The sequence below is a fragment of the Scomber japonicus genome, chromosome 3, assembly GCF_027409825.1.
Source record: "Scomber japonicus isolate fScoJap1 chromosome 3, fScoJap1.pri, whole genome shotgun sequence".
NCBI classification, from domain to species: Eukaryota; Metazoa; Chordata; class Actinopteri; order Scombriformes; family Scombridae; genus Scomber; species Scomber japonicus.
This window is the reverse complement of record NC_070580.1, coordinates 35,204,522-35,218,933: the sequence shown is the minus strand read 5'-3', so window position 1 is coordinate 35,218,933 and position 14,412 is coordinate 35,204,522. Positions and strand designations below refer to the sequence as shown.

Sequence of the window (14,412 nt, the reverse complement as noted above, 5' to 3'; positions counted from 1 at the left end):
ATACATATATTTATTCCTTATTTTGTTGTGTGGAATGTTAGAAAAGGCTTGATAAAGTGATGTTACTGTTACTGTTACTGATGTTGTAGTGATATAACAGAAAACAATAGTCAGCAACAGTAGGTATAGGAAAAACTGACCCATTTATTATTAACCAATTGGTTACATAAATTTTAACCTTCAACATAAATAAAAGAGTATTACCTCAACAAATCCAATAAAAACAAAATGTTATATTTAAAGTGCAAAATAACCACTGGTTACCAACATCATTATACAATTGAATAGAATAAATTAAATTTTAAAGTGCAAACAATTCAAGTTCACTCCAGTTATTTTTTTTACTGTCAGCATATGTTGGAAACAACTGTGGGCAGGGACAAAAACAAAAAACAACACCTTCCCAGTTCTGTCCCTCCACGGGACACTTGCGCCTGACAAATGTTGCATTTAGCTGCAACGTCTTTGTCCGAGTTTACAGTAAAATACTTCCACACAGCCGACATCACTACACCTTGCTGCAGGCACACACGTTGTCGTTGTTGTGATCACTTGGGCTGTGCATGCTGGATCAGAGACGCTCTTCTTCCGCGGCCGGCACCAACGTTAATTAAGGGGCATTACCGCCACCTACTGTGTTGGAGTGTGATCAAACCAGAGTCACCTATTATTATAGAAGTGCTGGAGCGGTAAATGGACAGCTTATATCGGAGCGTTTATATCGGAGTTTTTAGATTCAGTCCGATAAAATCCGATATTCACTTTTTTGGCTGATATCGGACTGATTTCCGATATCAATATCGGATCGGGACATCCCTATAAATAGATGTGAATATCACCTTTATGTTTTCTGTCATCTCATTCCATCTAAAAGGTACAGAGTGAAATTAGCAAATGTGTGTACAATGTGTGCATTTTTATATTTCTGTAAATGCTTTAAGATACTCTATACATTTCATGCTTAAAAAAGAGGCATGCTGGCTACATGAGTGTCGGGCTTGTATGCAAAAATAGGACAATAATGTTAAAGATGGGCTTAGTTTAACATCTCTAGCAGCTTTCGATATAAGTAATAATAAAAATAGATGTGAATATCACCTTTATGTTTTCTGTCATCTCATTCCATCTAAAAGGTACCGAGTGAAATGAGCAAATGTGTGTACAATGTGTGCATTTTTATATCATTATGTTTCTCTTGGCCATCCACTTGTCTTGTTGATGATGATGTTATATTTTAGCTGATGGAATAAATAGCTCATACTTCCTGTCACAACCACAGCTATTTTATCACCACTGAATTGACTCATTTTGTCAGTACACAGAGTAATACACATGTGATGCAGAGTGACTGTATTACCTGCTCCTGGCTCTGATATGCAGTCAAGTAGGACTGTAACTAATGACTATTTTAATAGTCCACTAGGGATGGATTATCGCTACCAGCTTTTAAATTTAGCTTGATGTTGTTTTAGCATTAGCTATCAAACAATAAAGACTATATTCTATTCAAATGTATGTCTTTTAATAACCGTTGCTGCTGTTTAAGCTACTACTGATACAAAAGATAAATAAAAATTCCAATATCATATTTGTGTCCATTTAAGGACAAACAATAAGCAAGGCACTAATGTGAAACAAAAGTTAAAAAAAAAAAATCAAGTATCCATTTTTCTGTAGACCAAAGACAAGCAAAGTAACAACAATACAAACATACAACAACTGCTTCAGACTGAAAACTTTTTTTTCTTTCAAATAAATCCCAATTTCCTCTTAATGGATTAATAAAATCTTGCTTCCATTGTCTTTCTTCAGTCAATTGTTTTGCACTGAGAAATTGAGCTGTTATGAATACCGATGAGACTGCACTCAAATGTCACATTAAACAAGAAGTGACTTTCTAAGTATGCAAGGGTATTTGTATTCTCTCTCTCAAGTTATTTCTTATTTACTGTGTGACAATATGATGTACTGTAGAATGGGGAAGTATAAAAAGGAACTGGGTGGGTACGGTGGTGAGTACTAAGTACTTAGATACCAAGAAACAAGTCTGTGCAGCTTATTCAAAAAATAAGCTGCACAGACACTGAAGACCATCCAACTGTACAGACATATCTGCAAGAGAATACTGAAAAATCAACAAGGATTAATGAATCTAACTGAGGGTATTGACAACAAGATAAACATGATGAATAGATGTGTTCTACTCATCCTCTCAGTGATGATAGAATGTTATACAGCAAAGTAAAGCTGTAACATATGACTATTTTGATAGTTGACTAGGGACAGGCAAAGTGGTGATATACTTTTTTTTTCAACAATCAAGTATAGCAGCAATAAAAACTAAACAAGCACTGTGGCTCATTTTATTGAGGAAGTCAATGCTACGGTTGAGTTGAAAGGTTGTGAAGTGTGAACTGATTATAGCCTGGAATCAACAGGAAGATACTAAAAGTGCATTTGTACATGACAATCTGTGGCCTACAGTGTTTGTAGCAAGTTGCAACTACATGAGGACATATGTCAATCACAGTTTATTGAAACTGAGAAAAGTCAGCATCTCCACACAGTCTCATGTGAGGCTTGCTCTCTTCTCTTCCCCACTGCTGAAAAGATTCACTCTGACGGGGTGAATGTTGCAAGAATGCACAGAAGAGATCTTGCCAGCTTTCATAGTGTGGGGAAAAACCCCAAATTTTCCCTCCAACATCTGAGAGGATATTCCTTTTTGAATATTGCTGACTCTATGAAGTACATCTGAACTTAATTTCTCACAATTTGGATCTTTTAGTCCACGTGGGTTTCCTCTTCCACCTCACTCAGACTTTCAGTGTCAGATTGAAGGACGTTATCCAGTGCTGATTTCCCCCTGAAACACTGACCTCACAGAGTCACAGCCATGTATTCCAGTTGCCCAATCACTCAGTTGTCCTGCACTGGCCAGGAAGGCTTTCCCTGGGCCTGTCTCAAAACAGGCTTACTGTATGAATAGTTGCAGCCCTTTGACCAGTTGTGGAAGACATGAAGCAGTTGCATACTTCTGTCCACTAAGGTAACATGCAGCACATTTTAAAAGGCTGCAACCCTTTCAGAGGGACCAGTTCTTCAAGCAGCACCCATTGATCTAGCTTTAAGTCAAAGTAGTGTTTGCCCCAAGGAGTTACCTCAGGATCAGATAGAGTTGAAGTGATTGGCCAGTGCTGTTCCAGGAGTCTTTCTACCATGTATATGTACTGTTCCACCTTGTACTAACATCCTGGATCAGCTTGAGCTGTGCTGTGTTCATTTACTGTTGTTTCAGTTTCAGTTTTATATTGACCAGCTCGCCTCTCCACCAAGTTTCGTGCAGCACCTACATCTCTGTCGATGCTGGGCTCTTTGAGGGCACTGTTAACTATGATCTGGAGTATGTGCCCAGTGCAGTGGACAGAGGCCCAAACGTGTTGTTCTTCCAGCATTCGCATTGCTGCCACTATATTGGGCCCGTTGTCATGAACTACTGCTTTTATTTTGGTAGGCAAGATGTTCTATTAGCTCTTCCATCATGCTGTTTGCAGCAGAATGCCCCTCCTCCAGAGGCATGGTGGCAAGGTTCAAAGTCTTCATTTGCCAGTGATAAAATGGCACGTCACTCCAAGGTATGCCTCCATGGCATAGCTGGTCCGCACATCAGCTGATCACCTTTTTTATGATCTCCTTCACTTTTCAGTGTAGATCAGTAGAGCAGAAGTGATTTTAGTTAGTATTTTGAAGTGCAAAGACCTAAGCAGTGTATACAGTAAACATACAACACATAGTTTTTACTTTTTTACAATTTTTACTTACATCACTGTAGCCATTTTATGATTTAATCAAAATAAGATTATTGATCAGCGATCTCAATATCATTTCTTTATGAGTTCTATTGTTATTTAATTGCCTGTAATAATTGCACTTAGCTTCAAAAAGGTTGTATCGTTAAATAATACAGTTCAAAAGAGCGATATGGCTGGTTCTTTGCATAGCACTACAGTATTATATTCATGTTAAAAGCCAAGACAACTCCATTAGTTAGATAGATTGTTAGTTAGCTAGGCAGCTAGCTAACAAGCTAACTATCTTACCAAGGCGAGTCCGCATTGTCCAAAACTCCAACACGCCTCCTCTTCAAATGTTCATGCATAACAGACGTGCTCCCATGATACAATGATTCAAAATATGCAGGTAATCCTTTTCTTCAGTGCATCAAGAGTGAAATGCTCCCAGACCTTCCTACCTATCTCTCAGCAAAGATAGGTAGGAAGCTGAGTGAAAATCTCCATAAAAAACTATGTTAATTCAGCTCCATAGCGTGAAAAAGACGCACAATGGCGTAACCAACTATTATCAACAATTAAATTTGTCAGCAACTAATTTTGCCCTCAATTTTTGGCAAGGACATCAACTAATTGTTGCCGACTAAAGCAAAGTTGTGTAAGCTACAAATTAAAGTCTGTCTGAATGAAATAATTTACGAAATTTACATTTGAGTTGCCCAGCTCTGAAGTAAATGCTATATATTTTTCTGTTATTCAGAGCTCTGTCAACTACATTCATATACCAAAACTGGAAATAATTATCATCTTCCCTTTTCTGGCTACTACTACCTGGTAGGGGTGTGACGACACACTCAGCTCACAAGACGAGACACGATATTGGGTTCACTAATAAAAAGTAAATTATAAAGAGTAGAAACAATTCTAATATATAAATATAAATTCAATAAATAATCTAATTATCACAAATTATAACATATTGCTAATAAAAAAAACAGAAATAAAAGTAAATTGCACAAATCCTGTCTCACATAAATACACAAGTAGAACAACATATAAATTGTGTTATAATTTGATAGTGTGACTCATTTTACTTTTTGCAGCATTAGGCTTCCATAGCTGCGCAAGATAACTCCGCTCCTCCTACTTCAGGCTCAGTGTAGAGACCTGAGGTTAACCTAACCCTGCTTCTCTCTTCATCTCATACTTCTGACTGAGATCTTCTCAGCAGGTAGAAGCTGTAACAAGGTTTATGAACCACACGTGACATTATAAAAAGAAGACACGACGTGCAAATGAGCAATAGAAAACCGATCGTCTTTTTTTTTTCTCTTTTTTTTTGGTGCACCCCTTAATTATAGCTTCGCGAGACAATATTCACTTCGACGAGAAATATCGTCATGTGGGACGAGATCTCGTCACACCCCTACTACCTGGGCAACTCAACTAATATTTGATCCTTCCAGTTCAATTAGGGGCCCCTCACAGATCTGTAAAGCTTACCTGGAATCCAAGTGAAGAATGAGGCATCAGATCCTGGGACCGCTCCTCGTCTTCCCCTCATACAGCGGCAGTGGTCCTCTTGCCTTCTGCCCACTGGAGCTTGAGTTTGACCATAAAGAAAAGAACCAGAATAATTTCTGTTAATATTCATTTTTGTTACATGCAGATTCAATTATAGCTCTTGCACTTATAATGACCTATAATACTCCTTTCATAATGAAATATGAGATAACCATCTTTTAGTTAAATGGCGATGTGGGCTTAGTTATGTAGTGATGGAAATACCAGACTAACCTGCCGTGGCCACATGTGAAAATCCACATTGACACTGCAAAGGTTATATATAAATATATAATATTAAAAAATAATATATACATATTAAAACTTCTTGTCACACTTTATCTTAACCATCCAATCCAATCAGCCTCAATATTAGAGCTGCAATGATTAGTTAATTCTTATTTTAAGAATTGATAAATCCTTTCGGTAATTTTACAAAATAAAACACAAATAAAATTAACAGGTTTCAGCTTCCTTTGACATGTATGACAGTACACTGCATATCTTTATGTTTTGCACTGTTGGCCAAATAAAACCATCTATCTGAATACATGTCCTTGAGCTGTGGAAAATTATACAGTATTTTTCACTATTTTTCAGACAATTCATAAACCAAATGATTAATCGGTTAATTGAGAAAATCATAAGCAGATTATTGATAATGAAAATAATCACTAGTTGCTGCCTTACTCCACACAGATTCTTCTTCTTTATCTACATTTAATTGACAAACAAAAGAGAAACATCTGATCAATCTTAAAATAAAAGGATATGTTTCCAAAGTGGCAAACTATGTGTGTATTAAAGCAAGAAGTGTAAACTGACTATTTTTATTATTCAGCAGGAAACACAAAAATCAGTATGTAGTTGCACTCTCTTAAGTAACTGTTAAATTTCACTTGATATTTCTCTGTTAGCAAAATATTGTACTCGTACCTCGTAACTCGTAACTTTATCCATATTTCATTGTGTTATTTTGGTGTTAAATGTTATGTACAGTAAGTTGCTATAATAATAATAATAATAATAATAATAATAATATTATAACAATACTTTATTTATGGACGCCTCAGCAGGCTTCTGATAGCTTCTGTTGCAGCTACTCAACAGTTAATTATATTTTTCTCATATATTAGTATATTACAGACACTGTGGTGTGTGGTGGTGTGTATAAAGTTAAAGTTGTTGACATTAAACAAGCATGAATAAAAAATAAAACAACATAAGACAGTCATCTTTGCTAGAAAGACTGGTGTTAGGTTTATTTTTCCATATGTCATGATAACAGACCTAACGGTTAGCGGTTAGCTCAGGTTAGCGGTTAGCTCAAGCTAGCGAAAACTAAATATTTACTCACCTTTGACTCCTTCATCAAAATAAGACACATGTTGATCCTCTTCAGTCTTTCATGAAACAAAGTCTCCACAAACACAGTAAACGTGGTGCTTTGTTGGCTAATTTTAAATATGATGTCAACTTATTACTCTTCATTATTTTAGCTTTTAGCTCGTAACATCCTTGACGTCACCCATTGGTTTGTGGACTGCTGCTCGGAAGCCAATAGTATCGAATCTAGGCAGCGCCATTTTGAAAATTTCAGGTGCATGCCGGGAAAAAATGAACACGGATTCTACTTATATGGCATGAGGCGGAGTCATGGACGGACGTATGGGCGGGACCAACGGCGGAGCGGGGAGGCTGCGATTGGTTGCGAGGGCTGGATCTCAAGGACATTGGTCAATCGACCTGTCAATCACAACGTAGCCACGTAGCCTGCTTTATCGTCAAATATAAAATCAGAGAGGCCAAAATGTCCCAAATGAACATCATACTGCATTGAAGAAGGCTTTAAACTAGCGATTGAGACCATAAACACATTTTGAAAACGTTTACTGAGGTTAGAAATCAAATGAGAAGTTGGTGAATTCTCCATTGACTTGTATAGAGCCGGACGTCTTTTTGAACACAAAACGGTCGCCCCCTGGTGGCCTTTTGATAGAATGCAGCTCTAAGTTACTTCCGCATTGGCTTCTTTTCAGAGGACAGGAACACCCCGCCTGGTGCGTCCGCCATTTTATTGACGTTGTCCCTCTTCCGTTTGGCGCCTTCTGGTGGACAATCAGGAAATTACTTCTGTTAAATGGTGGAAGACATATTCAGATCCCTCGGTAAAAGTACCAGTAAAACAGTGAAGGCTACGAATACCCCAATACAAGGAAAAGTGCTGCATGAAAAATGCTCTTTAAGTATAAAAGTACTTAGTATTATGAGCTTGATGTAGTTAAAGTATTGGTGAAAGTACGTAAGTATTATGAGCTAGATACAGTAAAAGTAGTGGTTTTGGTCCCTCTGATTGATATTATATTTGAGATCATTAGATTATTACCACAACCTTTTAAAAGACACATTGTTAAATATGAAACCTTTTTGTCTTTTGACGTCTTACTAAAAGCAGTGTAGTCTGGGGCTCACATTTCAGATGTCTATGAGTTGTTAACAGCTCCACCAAATAGTAATTTTCCCTTTAAACTCACATGGTTTCATTTCAATAAATGTTCAAATGATCCAATATTACAGCAAAAATTAAAGATTAGAGAAAAAGCCCAAAAAGTAACATGCTGCTCAGTATTAATAATCTAATGATGTCACATATAATAATATATCAGTCAGACCAAACCACTACATTTACTGCTTTACTGCACTGTTTTTAGAATTTTTCATGCAGGACTTTTACTTGTGATGGAATCATTTTACATTGCTAAACATACATTCAACAAAGGTGTGATGAAATAAAAATGTATGAAGTTCTGTGTTATATAACTCAAATTACATAATTCCTTTAAATAATTGTGCTCAATTTCACTGACATATTTTTTAAAACTTCAGCATCGAAATGCAAAATATTGCTTTATTCAAATCCATCACATCAGCAGAAGGTCAAACACAAACTGCACTGGGTGTTACACTTTATTGTCAACTAAATGAAACCCATTTCTTACTGGAAAGGACACAAATGGACAATTTTTTCCCCAGAGTAAATTCATATTAAAAAGGCCAAATGTAGAGTTGGAAAATGTTTTGTTTTTAAAATAAAGCTTTTAAAGTTTGTATAGCAAATTTGAACAGCACCGAGCTTCTATAAAACACTGCGCGGCTTTATGAACTGTAGCTATAAAAAAACATCATAATAAAACATCTATTCCATCATGTGAGCCTAGCTCATATCCATGCTCTCTGCAGGTCCTAAGCCTCCCTCCCCTCCCTGCACGCTCTGGAAGATGGACGCCATGTCTGCGTTGGTTCTGATCTGGTTGGCGAAGTCGGCCATGCTGGGGCTCCTCTCCACCTCGGGCACAGCCAGCAGGGCGGCGACAGCGCGCATGGCCGAGCGCCGCAGCTCCTCCTGCTTCTCGAACTCCTGCTTCACAGAACCGGCCTTCACCTGTGGGCGGTGGGGTTGATTTCATTGTAGTGGGAATCATCATCAGAAGCTCTTTATGACTGTACTCCTCAAAACAATGTGTGACATTTATTTGACTAGAAAAAACAGGCTTTTAAGTTGCTATAATTGATATTTTATGTAATAATAATGTCTGATCTGTCTACTTTACTGTTTTGGTTCGCAGCACTTATGATGCACTGACTGGTGAGCACACATTTCATTGTACTTGTGACAATGACAATAAAGGATCTATCTATCTATCTATCTATCTACCTACCTACCTACCTATCTATCTATTGACCTTTAAAACTTCAGAAAGCATTTGTGTGAATCTGTCTCTGGTACCTTGGTAGTGCAAGTAGCTTTAAGTGGCTCCACCAGTCTATCCAGTCTTTGCAGAACAGCAGCAGGACACAGAGAGACCAGTCTGGCGAGCATCAGGAAGGTCAGCATCTACACACACATACAAGACACACATGGAGATCAGAGGCAAGAGAATGAATGAGACTCATGTGGCTGTAGGTGCAACTACAACTCTCTAATGTGTATATCTCATCATCATAAACCCTTTCTACACCTGAATGAATGAACACTCTGCTGCTCATTGGACTATCATTCGTTTTTGCTTTAGTTTTTATGCAACATTAACAAAACCACAATCAGTTATTGAAGAAATGTCAGATGAGAAATAAACAATGCATTTGCTTTATATTAAACACTATAAAGCCTAGTTGAAAACATTTGATTTGAGTGTTTCAAGAGGTATCCTGTTTCAGACTTAATGTCCAACTGAATTCACATTTTATCAGCCCTCTTTCCGGTCAAAAATAAGGTGAGCATTTTTCTAAATTTTAAAAAAGGAGAAATTTGAGGAACTGCTTTTTGTTTAAGCCAGCTGGGGCGATGTGTTTGTGTTTGATCAACAGCAGCTGGCAGGTGCAGGATTAAATATATGTTCATGTTTGTTTGTATTTTAGATAAGAATGAGACTTTAGCAGGAAAGCTAATGTGTGTTCTTGTGTTGTGTAGCAGGATGCAATCAGGCTCTGTGTGACCATCTGCTCTGCCTATGATAGAGCAACACCTTATCACTTTATGCAAGAGTTAATTGGCTGTATTAACATAAAATCATTTTTTTTCATTAAGGAAAACACAGAACAAGTGATTTACAGAGAAGATATTAACACTTTCACTTCACTTTCTACCCAGACAAAAGTGCTACACGCAGAACTCTTATGTGGTCTTGATGTTTTCTACCCACCCTGATATCATAGTGGTCTTTGAGTCCTTCCTCTACATGATCTAGGAACTGCAGGACGTCCAGCCCCTCCAGGCAGCTGTCCAGCAGAGTGTACATACACTCAAATGCTGCTTTACGCACATCCAGACCATCATCCACAGTGTGTTTGAATGGACCCATCTCCACCTGCAATACACACAGGAATGTGAACATCAGCACAAAGCTTTGAAAAACATAAACGTTTTATAAACATCTTCAGATTCCCAACCAGTCAACCGACCTCTCTGATCAGGTCCTTCCTGATCTGGGTCTCCTTGTAGAGGTAAGGCAGCACCGTTGATAGACGACCACGGATCAGAGATGGTTTGTTATGAGCTGCAGAGTTAAACATCACCAAGGCGACGCGGCGCACGTTGATGTCCGGATCCTGCAGGGTCTTCAAGAAGTCACCTGCCAACACACAGATAACATCACAGCTGAGCTGGAGTTTTTTTAATTGATTTTTTAAGGAAAAAGTTAAAAATGTTTCCATCTTTTGTAAGTGTAAATATTTTCTGGGAAACAGTAATTAACATTTTTCACAATTAATGACATTTAACAGACCAACAACTCAACTAATTGAGTAAATATTATTATGATTATGATACCAAGCATAAGGATACCATGCATGTGGGATAGGTACAATTGTGTTAAACAAAGACAAAAAGTCTGAAAAACATGCCTGTATGTATAAAAATACTTTTTTAGGAAGATAAACTTGATTTGACAGACTACTGAATCCTCATATTAGCTTCTGCAACACTATAGGATGCAGTTTTCACAGAGATTGATTGAAACTGCTTTAAAAAAGAAGGAACAATTACACTGACCATTAACTCTTTCAAGTTACATACAGTATGTGTATGTGACTACGGCTTTAAAGCATACTTAAAATGTGAAACTGCTTTAAAATTAAGATTAGGTTTGTGGTAAAGTAAAACAAGTGTGTTTTTGTGCTTGTGTTTCTTGCCTATGCAGTCTTTCAGCAGTGTGTCGATAGGCGCAGGTTGGTCAACAATAGTGAACTTGACAGCTGTCACCACTGTGCTGCGAGCCAGAGGAGAACCTGTGAGGGGACAGCAGAGCGCTGGATGAGGGTTTTTAGTTAAAAAACACATTTTCTTACCTCTGGTGGTTTCTACTCATGGAAATATAGTTTTGGTTTTATTTACCCAGGTTTTGTGATATCTGTCTGAGATTTTTGCCTCTACACAAATACAAATGTGTGGTTCAAACAGCGTCAATAATACTAAATATAAACAAGAAGCAGCTCTGTGAGGCTGTACTTGATTTAAATGCTCATATCAGCATACTAACAAGCTCATAATGATAATGTGGTGATGTTAGGTATAGCAGGTATAATGTTTAACTTCTTTGGGTTGATGAGATCGATGGGAATTATAATAGTTTTTGCAGGTCAGAAGCTACAGGAAAGGTCAGAGAATCACCAACATCAGAGGGATTCATCCTATGGGAAACATGAGTGTTTGTACAGAATTTCATTGTAATTCACCAAACAGTTGTCAAGATATTTTAGTATTTTAGGAACAAAGTGGTGGACGAACTGACATCCCCAAACAGTAATGTGTCTTCTTTAATGGAACCACTTCCTCCTGAAGATATATTCCCTTTGAAAAGCTACTAAAGCCACATTCAAACCAAATTTCACACCAATCTGACAAGTATTTCTAGAGGTATTTTGCTCTAGAGACCAAAGCATTGGATGGATGGTCAGACAGATGGTCAACCCCACCATTGGTAGGACACATTTTAGCACTTTCACACCTCACACATCATACCAGCTTTAAGTTGCTGTTTAAGTCTGGGTAGTAGTTGTGCCGGGTTGACTAGCGTCAGTTTCCCCAAACATTCAGCCACCAGGTTCCTCGTTCCCTCCTCCTGACACTCGCAGTTCTGAAACAGCAGGGCCCAGATAGACTCCACGTGGGCCGAGAGACTCGACGCTGGACAGGCACTGGACAGAAAGAGAGAGAGAGAGACAAAGAGAGACAGTGAGACAGTGTTCAGCAAGAAGAACAGAGAGAGGAAGAGAAACAAGAGAAGTTTTATAATAGTTTTTTGATGTTTTACTGTAAATTTGCATAATAAAGTTGGCATGCAAATAATGGCTGTATCTCATATTATAATAAACAGGGTTGTGGTAAAATTTAGCGTAATGTTCATTTCCGCAGTCATGTTATTCTCATCAATCTGCTGTTTCAGGTTTCATCACAGAAATAACGTTTTCACACACTAATGACTTTTCACACACCTGATGACTTCTTTGAGGGAGTGTAGAAGCAGGTATTGTCTTCTTGGCTGGGAGGTGATCTCTTTGAGCAGGAAGGGCAGGAAGTCGTTCAGGTTGCCGACGGCCATGCTGCCTAAAGCGCAGGACGCTGCCGTCTTCACCTGAAAACACAAACTAGAGACTATAAGAAACAAGAACTCTTTTTTTCTACCTCCATTCATCCAGGAAAATATTCAGCTGAACATACCTGCTGTTTGTTTTCTTTCTAATTTAAATAGAGCTAATTTGGTTACAACCTCATCCTCACTCATCATACTGTCCACATAACTATTATAGAAAAATAAATAATATTTTTGTCTATTTTAAACCTTTTATGTTCATTTTTTTACCATATCTACAACATCAACCAGTCAGACCTTTATTTAAACTGGAAGAATCATTGAGGTTGTCCTCGTTAACAATAATGTCGAGTTACAAACTAGTTAAAAATGAAGATAAGAGCAAGAACAAGAAAAAAACTAATAATAATTTAAAACAGCAACAATGTGAAACAGGGAGGTGTGAGTCCATTGATTCTTAGTGTGTGTTGAATGTCATTCCAAGATCATATAAACAGATAAACCATTAAAGGACTTCTAATCTTTCTCTCTGTGTCCTTACTGTCTCTGTTACCAGCTATCATTAAAACCAGGATAAGAACATTTAGACTTTGACATCAAGGACAAATAAGTTTAATTTGGAAAAAAAGTTATTATACTTGGAAGATTTCAGTGACAATTGAAACCAGGAAACTTAAATAATCAGTGAAAGTATAAATATGTAAATGGACTGTACTTATATAGCACCTTCCTAGTCTTTGCGACCACTCAAAGCACTTTACATTACATCTCATTCACCCATTCACACACATTCATACACTGATGGCAGGACCCACCACGCAGGGTGCCAACCTGCTCATCAGGAGGAATTTAACCATTCGTTCACCGTTGGCGCAGCTGGAGCAATTTGGGGTTAAGTGTCTTGCCAGGACACATCGACATGAGGAGCCGGGAATCAAACCGCCAATCTTCCAATTGGAGGATGACCGCTCTACCTCCTGAGCCACAGCGACCCCGTTTGGTCAAATATGTCTGGTGCATCCTGGTAGTTTATTTATTTATAAGCCATCACGAGGCCAAAAGAAAAGATATTTCAAAATAAAGCACAAATATATTTTCACTGGTTTTAACATACTAACTTAAACTGTGTGGACAGAAAATTAATAATCACTCAGAAAGCTGAAAGGAATAGTTTGATAAGTGGACAAGATATTTATAACATTTACCTTCATTAGTAGATTATTAAAACTCTCAAAAATAAATCAGTTTAACTATTTGGGATAACATCAGGGATATCTTTGGGATTTTGACTCAATATCATTATATTCTGTCTTACCTCTTCGCTGGTGGAGGAGAAAGCCTCCAGTATGACTCCCTGCACCTCTTTACTTCCTCCCAGGCTGCCGTTCCTCCCCACCTCCCCCAGACACAATAAAGCCAGGACTCGAGCGGACTCTGGAGAGCCAGGATTCTTCACCTGAGGAGAGCAGACAGAGTAGATCCAGTGAAACAGAGACAAAGGACATGAAGGTTTGTATAAGTCAAACGTTTATACACACACACACACACACACCTCCTGGATGAGGCCGCTCACGGTGCCGGGAGTCTCTTTGGGGCAGGCGGAGGACAGAGCAGCCACACAGCGAGCGACAGAGTGGAAGGACTGTCTGTGGAGGACTGAGCTGTCTGCAGAGGACGGAGGGTGGTGGAACGGCTCTGTGAGGGACTTCAGCAACTGACTGAGGAGGAGGAGAGGAGAGGAGAGGAGAGGAGAGGAGAGGAGAGGAGAGGAGAGGAGAGGAGAGGACAGGAGATGAGAGGAGAGGAGAGGAGAGGAGAAAGGAGAGGAGAGGAGAGGAGAGGAGAGGAGAAGAGAGGAGAGGAGAGGAGAGGAAAGGAGGAAGAGAGGAGAGGAGAGGAAGGAGAGAAGAGGAGAGGAGAGAAGAGGAGAGGAGAATTGTATTTCATATTTCATTGAAGAGGTTTCA

The 14,412-nt window shown here is 38.4% G+C and overlaps 1 protein-coding gene across 2 annotated transcripts in view; it reads right to left on the bottom strand.

The window, feature by feature from the left end:
• Window positions 1-8,383: 8,383 nt before the first annotated feature.
• Window positions 8,384-14,412, bottom strand: part of cand2 (cullin-associated and neddylation-dissociated 2 (putative)) — a 17,654-nt gene continuing 11,625 nt past the window's right edge. The window contains exons 16-24 of one of the 2 annotated variants that reach the window (XM_053316702.1): window positions 13,998-14,163; window positions 13,761-13,901; window positions 12,348-12,487; window positions 11,875-12,050; window positions 11,046-11,141; window positions 10,317-10,486; window positions 10,058-10,222; window positions 9,142-9,249; window positions 8,384-8,796 (exon numbers count right to left, since the gene is read on the bottom strand). In XM_053316702.1, coding sequence (XP_053172677.1) covers window positions 8,569-8,796; window positions 9,142-9,249; window positions 10,058-10,222; window positions 10,317-10,486; window positions 11,046-11,141; window positions 11,875-12,050; window positions 12,348-12,487; window positions 13,761-13,901; window positions 13,998-14,163 — 1,390 coding nt within the window. In that variant the 3' untranslated portion in view covers window positions 8,384-8,568. The remainder of the gene's footprint in view (window positions 8,797-9,141; window positions 9,250-10,057; window positions 10,223-10,316; window positions 10,487-11,045; window positions 11,142-11,874; window positions 12,051-12,347; window positions 12,488-13,760; window positions 13,902-13,997; window positions 14,164-14,412) is intronic. The other variant, XM_053316703.1, reaches the window with a different exon arrangement.